This window comes from Corylus avellana, chromosome 1, assembly GCF_965113065.1.
Source record: "Corylus avellana chromosome 1, dhCorAvel1.hap1.2, whole genome shotgun sequence".
NCBI classification, from domain to species: domain Eukaryota; kingdom Viridiplantae; phylum Streptophyta; class Magnoliopsida; order Fagales; family Betulaceae; genus Corylus; species Corylus avellana.
In genome coordinates, this window is record NC_142490.1 from 23,771,966 (window position 1) to 23,781,551 (window position 9,586).

The 9,586-nt window shown below is 33.8% G+C and overlaps 1 protein-coding gene across 1 annotated transcript; it reads right to left on the bottom strand.

The window, feature by feature from the left end:
- Window positions 1-5,467: 5,467 nt before the first annotated feature.
- On the bottom strand, window positions 5,468-6,529 carry LOC148588143 (uncharacterized). Its single transcript, XM_088514334.1, has 2 exons — window positions 6,193-6,529; window positions 5,468-5,595 (listed from the first exon to the last, which is right to left on the bottom strand). The coding sequence occupies exons 1-2, from the start codon at window positions 6,527-6,529 to the stop codon at window positions 5,468-5,470; spliced, it is 465 nt and encodes a 154-aa protein (XP_088370460.1).
- Between the last annotated feature and the right edge of the window lie 3,057 nt (window positions 6,530-9,586).

Below are 9,586 nucleotides of genomic sequence, written 5' to 3' on the forward strand. Positions count from 1 at the left end.
AAAGAGAAATACCATGGTTCAATAGTGCTATCCTGCTTGGTAGTTTTTCTCAGATTCTCCCTTAGAAATACCGGTTGCTGTTCGAAACATCTGCAAAATGTCGAAGCTTTTTGGTGGTTTTTTTTTTGAGAACGAGATGAAAAAAAGAAGAAGCAAGGGATCTGATCATTTTCCCCTTTCCCACTTATGAGGGAAATTATTTTTAGAGGGAAAAAGCGAAGCCTTTGGAGGGAAATTTTTTTTAGCCTCAGGAATATGCCATCCACTAAAAAACTGGGTGTTTTATTCTGAGCCATTAGATGGATTCAATGCCTTAGATTTGTAAAAAAAAATCCCGTGGCAATTTTTAAGAAAGACGAATAAAGAACATGTTTGTCACCCGTGTTTTATTTTTTATCTTGACCTTTCAAAATGGGAAAAAAGTAAATGCACCCAATTAATGATACACCCTTATCTCCTTTAAAATGGACATTCTTTCGTAAAACATGTTAAAAGCAGTTACATGGTGCATTGCAGGGTATGGGTGTTGATTATGATTTTTTTTACTAAGAGTATTAGTAGCAATTTCTTTTTTATTTTTTTCTAAGTTTAGAGCACAAAATTATTTTTTGGCTTCTCTTATCTTTTCCTATATCATTAAAATAATATTTCTTTACAAAATACAAGTTCTCTACTAAACCTCACTTTTTTCACAAAATTTCAACACAATCCCCAATTAAAGACAAAAAGTTGAAAGAGGAGAGAAGAAAGATAAATATTTATATTAAAATAAAGTATAGGGAACCACTTTTGATTCCCTTCACATTGGGAAATAATGTAACAACCCTTGAGAGTTGGTTAAATGTAGCTTTTAAAAGTCATGATTAGTCATACCAATTAACCGGGCTCTTTTTTTTTTTTTTTTTTTCCCTATTTTTTTTTTCTTGGATTAGTATAGTAAATTAATGAACCTCTTTTCTTCCACAGTTTTAATTCATCATTTATTACATCACTAACGACATAATGCCATTTTTTTCTCTCAAAATTTGATAGGAGAAGTGCTAGAGAGCCAAACAAATGAACACAGAAAAATTTCCAAACGAACGTAGCAGACCATGAGTGGCAGATAAGGAAGAGAGAATTGTATTTTTTTTTTTTAATTTAAAAACCTTTGCCACATCAGTTTGGAAATTTTTTTGGGTTTATTTGTTTGGTTTACTAGCACTTCTCATTTGGATAGTTAAAATACAATTCTTTGGGCACACATTTTTCTCAAATTAAGAAAAAAAAAAGAAAAAAAAGATTCTTCTGTTGTAAAATTAAAGAAAATAACAAGACAAGATAAAAGATTGCAATATATGAAACTAGTTCTTCAGGAACAATGTATTATTCTTCTCTATTATTGTGTGATTTACATACAACTCAATACTCCCTTTTATAGGCACGAAATCATAATGGGAGGTTAAGGAATATGAAATGGGGAATATGAAACAAAAGGGTTAATCAATTTATTACATGGATGTTATAGGAATTCTAAAAGATGACATGAATGTGTAGAATTCCAAGAGATGGAACTAAATGGTCATCCACCAAATGCATGAATGCATTCATAACACTCCCCCTTAGATGACCATACACTAAAAATATGCCTCGTTAAAACCTTGCCAAGGAAAACCCAGTGGGAAAAAACCTGTGGCGAAGGAAAAAGAGTACAATATTCTTGTGTGCCTTCGTATGCTTTAAGATTGCCTCATTAAAACCTTGCAAAGGAAAACCCAGTGGGAAAAACCTTAGCGAAGGAAAAAGAGTACAATCAGCATAATCATTTTACTCCCCCTCATTAGCATGAAGAGCTTCAATTGTTTATGATGAAAGATCCTTCAGTCGGCGCATTCCAATGTTATTCACCAACTTCTTAAATGTTGCAGTTGGTAATGCTTTGGTAAATAAATCTGCCAAATTGTCACTTGATCGTATCTGTTTAACATCAATATCACCACTCTTCTGGAGCTCATGTGTATAAAAGAACTTTGGTGAAATGTGTTTGGTTCTATCACCCTTAATATATCCTCCTCTGATCTGTGTGATACAAGCAGCATTATCTTCATATAATATTGTCGGGCTATCTTTGATTGTGGATAAACCGCACTTTTCTCGAATGTGTTGAATTATTGATCTTAGCCATATGCATTCCCGACTTGCTTCATGAATTGCAACAATCTCTGAGTGATTTGAAGAAGTAGCAACAAGTGTTTGCTTGACAGATCTCCATGAAATAGCAGTACTTCCACTTGTAAATAGATATCCTGTTTGAGATCTACCTTTATGCGGATCAGAAAGAAAACCCGCATCTGCATATCCAATTAATTGTGAATTTGAACCTTTTGAATAAAATAATCCCATGTCAGTTGTTCCACGAAGATAACGTAGAACATGTTTGACCCCATTCCAATGCCTTCGAGTTGGTGCAGAGCTGTATCTTGCTAATAAATTAACTGAAAATGCTATATCAGGTCGTGTGCAATTTGCAAGATACATCAAAGCACCAATTGCACTAAGATATGGTACTTCAGGACCAAGAATTTCTTCGTCATCTTCTCGAGGGCGAAAATGATCTTTTTTCACATCAAGTGACCGAACAACCATTGGAGTGCTCAAAGGATGAGCTTTCTCCATGTAAAAGTGCTTCAGGACTTTTTCTGTGTATGTTGACTGATGAACAAGAATTCCATTTGGAAAATGTTCAATTTGTAAACCAAGGCAAAATTTTGTCTTTCCAAGATCTTTCATCTCAAACTCATTTTTTAAATATGTGGCAGTTTTTATGAGCTCTTCTGGAGTCCCAACAAGATTTAAATCATCTACATAAAATCACTAAGACGATTGTACCACATGCGTCCGGATTGCTTTAACCCATATAAAGATCTTTGTAGCTTGATAGAATAAATACTTCGGGATTTCGAATTATATGCTTCAGGCATTTTATATCCTTCAGGGATTTTCATGTATATATCATTATCAAGTGATCCATATAAATATGCTGTAACCACATCCATTAAACGCATATCCAAACTTTCTGTAACTACCAAGCTAATCAAAAATCTAAATGTAATTGCATCCACTACAGGGGAATATGTTTCTTCATAATCAATACCAGGTTTCTGCAGGAAACCTTGTGCAACAAGTCTTGCTTTGTATCTCACAATTTCATTTTTCTCATTTCGTTTTCGTACAAATACCCACTTGTATCCAACAGGCGATACACCTTCAGGTGTTTGGACTACAGGTCCAAATACTTCACGTTTTGCTAGTGAGTTCAATTCTGCCTGAATTGCTTCCTTCCACATTGGACAATCATTTCTACGTCGACATTCTTCGACGGTTTGTGGTTCAATATCATCATTACTTCTGGTAATGTCAAATGCAACTTTAAATGAAAATATGTTGTCGACAACAATTTTGTTTCTATCCAATATTTCTCCTGTACTTACATAATTTATTGAGATCTCATTATTTTCAGGTACCTGTTCCTCTTCAGGAGGTAACTCTTCAGGAGATTCCTCTTCAAGAGGTTCCTCTTCGGGAGATTCATTTCCAGGAGAATTTTGTACAGAAAGTTTGGATGAATCAATTTTCGTTGCCTGTTTTGTGGGTAAGGCCTCTTCAGGAGCGCCGATTTCATTTCCTTGTGCTTTTCTCTTCCGGGGAATCTTATCCTTTGCACCAATAGGTCTTTCACGCTTCAGGCGCGCCTTAGACTCATTTGCTGCTGTATTAATTAATTGTCCTACAGGGACTTCTATCTTCGCTGGAGTATTAGCAGCTGGAATGTGAGACTTAATTATTTTCTTGTTGTCAGTAAATGCATCTGGCAATTGATTTGCAATACTCTGCAAATGAATGATCTTCTGAACTTCTAGTTCACATTGATTTGTACGAGGATCAAAATGAGATAACGTCGAATTATTCCATGTGATTTCTTGTCGTGCTTCTGGCAACGACTTTTCTTTCCCTAGTGATGGGAATATGTTTTCATCAAAATGACAATCTTCAAAACGTGCTTTAAAAACATCACCAGTTAAAGGCTCAAGATATCTAATGATAGAAGGAGAATCAAAACCAACATAAATTCCAAGTCTACGTTGAGGTCCCATCTTAGTGCGTTGAGGTGGCGCAATTGGAACATATACAGCACAACCAAAAATACGAAAATGAAAAATATTTGGTGGTTGACCAAATGCAAGTTGCAAAGGGGAATATTTTTGGTAAGCTGTTGGTCTGATCCGAACTAATGATGCAGCGTGTAATATTGCATGTCCCCAAGCAGAAACAGGTAATTTTGTTTTCATAAGCAAAGGTCGAGCAATTAACTGAAGTCGTTTAATAAACGATTCAGCTAAACCATTTTGAGTATGAGTATGAGCAACAGGATGTTCAACATTAATTCCAATTGACATGCAATAATCATAAAATGCTTGAGATGTAAATTCACCCGCATTATCCATCCGAATAGATTGAATTGGATAATCAGGAAATTGTGCTTGTAATCTAATTATTTGAGAAAGAAGTCTAGCAAATGCAACATTACGAGTAGAAAGCAAGCAAACGTGTGACCACCTAGATGATGCATCTATTAAAACCATAAAATATCTAAATGGCCCACATGGAGGGTGAATCGGCCCACATATATCCCCTTGAATCCTTTGTAAAAATGATAGAGATTCAACAATTATCTTAGAAGGGGATGGTTTGATAACAAGTTTACCTTGAGAACATGCAGCACAAGGATAATCACTTGGTAAAAGAATCTTCTGGTTCTTTAAGGGATGCCCATGAGAGTTCTCAATTATTTGACGCATCATAATTGTTCCCGGATGTCCAAGACGATCATGCCAAAGCATAAACATCTTTGGATTAGAGCACTTCTGGTGCATTACAACATGTGATTCAATTGTTCTTATTGTTGTATAATACAACCCGGAAGAGAAAGCAGGCAGTTTTTCCAATATGAGCTTCTGGCCCGAAATTGTTGAAGTAATATAAAGATATTCATCACTACCTTCATTAGTGGTTTCAACATGATAACCATTTAGACGAATATCCTTAAAACTGATTAAATTTCTTCTAGATTTAGATGAATACAAAGCATCATCAATACAAAATTTTGTTCCTTTTGGCAATATGATATTCGCTCTTCCAGAGCCTTCGATTAGGTTTGATGAACCTGATATTGTATTGACACTAGCTTTGTTTAATATCAAGTATTGAAAATATTTCTTATCTCTAAGAATTGTGTGCGTTGTACAACTGTCTGCTAGACACAAATCTTCACCAATCATCTTGAAATTAATCATTCCATCAATATGACCCATACCTCTATATATAAACAAAATATATATTAAAATTTCATTAATCAAAAAGAAAATAACAAAATACAATGAAATTTGACAATGTAAACATACTATAATTAAGACATAAAGAAAACATATTAATTGTTGTAGACATATTCATCACCAATCAGAAGATCAGTATTTGTGTTAGAGTCTACAAAGAAATCAGAAACATCAAGATGAGTGCTACCCTCTCCATTTAGAGTATCAAGAAAAATTGGAGAATCTTCAGGATTATTGTGATTAGCAAAATTCATTTCAATCCCATTTTCTTTTATGGAGGCTTGATATAGATCTACCAGATGTTTAGGCGTACGACAGGTATGCGACCAATGTCCTTTCATACCACACCTGTAACATTTATCTTCATAGTTCTTTGTAGGTTTATTCTGTAAACCTTTGTTTTCATTTTGTTTTGCCTCAGTGTGGTTCCACTTCTGGTGGTATGGGGTATTTCTTTTGTAAGAATTATGAGTACGTTCCCCTTGACCTCTATAATTTTTTCTACCACGTCCACGTCCACGACCACGGTTTCCTTTATTACCATGAAATGAGGTTCCATTTGCTTCAGGAAATGGTGTAGAACCCGTTGGACGAGATTGATGATTTTTCATTAATAGCTCGTTGTTTTGCTCAGCCACTAGAAGACAAGATATCAGTTCAGAATATCTTGTGAAATTACGCTCTCGATATTGCTGCTGCAGGAGCACATTTGAGGCATGAAATGTGGTATATGTTTTTTCTAACAAATCCACATCAGTGACTTTTTCTCCACACAATTTTAATTGTGAGCTGATTTTAAAGAGTGCAGAGTTATAGTCACTGACACTCTTAAAATCTTGCAACCTCAGGTGCATCCAATCATAGCGAGCTTTTGGGAGGATAACTGTCTTCTGGTGCTCGTATCTCTCCCTTAAATTATTCCACAAGGTCAAGGGATCCTTTACTGTAAGGTACTCAATTTTTAATTCTTCATGCAGATGATGGCGAAGAAAAATCATTGCTTTAGCGCGATCCTGCTGGGATGCTTGATTATCTTCCTTAATAGTATTTCCAAGATTCATAGCTTCAAGATGGATCTCAGCATCAAGGATCCAAGATAAGTAATTTTTGCCAGAAACGTCAAGAGCGACAAACTCAAGTTTTGTAAGATTTGACATTATCTATACAAAAATATATCAAGAATTAAATAAATAAACATTATTTAAAATTAAGTGATATTATACACAAACCAAAAATTTTCAAATATAAACTATTATGTTCATAGCATTAGTATGATAATATTCTAGTTCATATAAATCTCACATGGATATGCAAATGTTAGAATGTTAATTAACAAAATAGATAATAAGATTACTAAACGTTAAAGAAACTTACAATGAATTGAGAATAGCTCACGGATAGCTTTTGATGTTGAAGATCAAAAGAACACAACAATTGGCTAGAGCTTCGTGCTGATAACGTGTTGTAAAATTAAAGAAAATAACAAGACAAGATAAAAGATTGCAATATATGAAACTAGTTCTTCAGGAACTATGTATTATTCTTCTCTATTATTGTGTGATTTACATACAACTCAATACTCCCTTTTATAGGCACGAAATCATAATGGGAGGTTAAGGAATATGAAATGGGGAATATGAAACAAAAGGGTTAATCAATTTATTACATGGATGTTATAGGAATTCTAAAAGATGACATGAATGTGTAGAATTCCAAGAGATGGAACTAAATGGTCATCCACCAAATGCATGAATGCATTCATAACATCTTCAACATATTTTAATAAATATTAAGTGTCGGTTTGAAACGTGAGATATTTGTAAGTCACATGAGTTCCACATTATTGTATGGTGACGTGTAATGGGCGAATATTTCGATTAAAAGGGATATAAAGGAGAGATGTAGATAAGGAAATTGCCAAATCAAATGTTTATCATAAGGTTGGGTGCTTAAACATTTCATATTACAATGCAATGCAACTTGTTTTGTTTCAACTTTTGAAACTAAAATATGTTAAATCTACCCTACTAAATTATCTGTAATTTGTAAACAAAGCTTAAGAAGAAAAAAAAAAACTTAATTAGGAATAAAAATGAGAAGAATTTTTATTTATTTATTTTCACGTATGACACCTATCAAACCTAGCTACCAAATAATGATAAAAATACAAGGCCAATTTGGTCATCCACCCGAACAACACGTGCAATATTTTCTAAACTACACTAATTAACACGCCCATCTCTCCCACAAATCAACACATCCATATTAATTGTTACAAATTAAAGAACCAGATTTCCAAGAAGTTTTTGACTAAACGAATATATGCAAAATCTAATCCACTCACGAAATGCGTTTTGCCTAAAGAGTCAAACAAGAGATCATATGAAAAAGGAGAGATTGAAAGCAAAACATGAAAGAAGAAAGAAACGTGTCAATGTCATCAAGTACCCATCAAATTCACAAGCATCTTTTACATCGCATGCGAAAAGAGAAAGACGAAGAGAGAGAAAAAGAAAAAGGTTAAATACTTTAATTTTTTTTAAAAAAATATTAAACACCCATACAAGAATAACATTGGTAGTAATCAATTCCCACTAGAAAATAGTTATCACATTTCGATAATGTGACATGTCAAATTAATAAAATTGTAACACGTGTTTTATTTAAGTTAATATCACTAACGAAATCTATTAAATTAATGAACGAAATTTAATGATATAAAATAAATTATTATTTTCATATACTTCTTCTACTAAATTATAAATTAATGACTGAATTGATGAGGTCCACGTGGCTTTTTCTTTGCATTGTGTTTTCGTTCTTTGAAACTTTTGGATTGTCTACGATTTGAATGGAAAGTTATGTCAATTTCCATTGCATTGTGTAAATGGGAATGAGATGCAGGTCCCTTGATTCATAAGGATAAAACCGTAACTTCACTTTATATGTGGACATTTTTACCCTTATGGATCAAGGAACCACGTTTTGATTTGTCTATGTCAAAATGTGAATGAATCAATATTAACTTCACTTTTACCCTAGACCGACTCCGTCTAAGGGTGGCCGAACTACTCCTATGGCTCTTGGGGGTGGTTTGGCCAACCCCAAAGGCCAATTAAAAAAAAAAAAAATTGCTAGAAGGCCACATTCACCCCAATTTTTTTTTTTTTAAAAAAAAAAATTTAATTAAATATCATTTTTAATGCTTTTAATTTTAAAAAACATTTATTTTTTTAATTGATTAATTATATGAGCATGTATTAAATTGTAATTGGTGCTGACGTAGCGTTCCGTCAAATTTTGGACGGAGGGACAATTTCTATTTTTAGGCAAACTAGATAGACTTTCTGTAATAAAAAATAAACCCTAAAGATAAAAAATAAAAAAAAAATTAAAACACAAGAATGAAAAAGGTGTTTAACCGGTATATTAAGTAAGTGCACTCATCAGATTTATTGAAAAAAAAAAAAAAAAAAAAATGAAAAAAAAAAGGAGGCATTGGTGGATAAGTCATACGTGCCTACGTGGCCTAATAATGCACTTCTATTGACATTGAGTCATGGCCCAAGAAAAAGTAAACAGTTTATATATTTCCTGTTTGAGAAAAGGGAGTTTTTGTCCTTCCATTTGTGGGACCATACGAATCTATCCAATCCTAGTGGAGTGATTCACACCAACCACACCCAGAAATGCACGCTCTTAACTTTTTCCATTTTTGGAAGATAGAGAAAAACACAACACTTTCCCATTTTGGAATATAAAGTAAACCCAACGTGAACAAAAGTTTGCCATTTTGAAGGGTCCGTGTATGGGCTGCATTGGTTGCTTGTAGTTGGATCAAAATGTAAAACTAATAAGCATGGAAAATTTTGCACAATCCACATCTCTTAGAGCACTGATTCACGGCACGCGACCTGCGTGGCATGCCTGTGCAAAAAAATTTTTTTTTTAAAAAAAAACAAAATTTTGCACGCGGCGTGCATGTTTTGTTTTACCCCATCTCTTATTGGTCCAAAGATTGCACATCACCATAGGGTTGGCCTACCAAAATAGGTTTATGCGTTAGATTCGTGTCACTCCGATTAACTTGCCAACTTATTTATGTTAATCCAAACACAATATGTTTATTAACTGTCCCTAATCACGCTTATGACATGAACTCTAAACCTAAAACTACATGTAGTGTTCGTATTGAGTTTGCAGGTTGCAGGTTA

Coding starts and splice junctions, on each gene's coding strand:
- LOC148588143 (XM_088514334.1), bottom strand. CDS start 6,529: ATGTCAAATCTTACAAAACTTGAGTTTGTCGCTCTTGACGTTTCTGGC. Junction 5,596..6,192: donor GCAAGATTTTAAGAGTGTCA/GTGACTATAACT, acceptor ATAATCCTGAAG/ATTCTCCAATTTTTCTTGAT.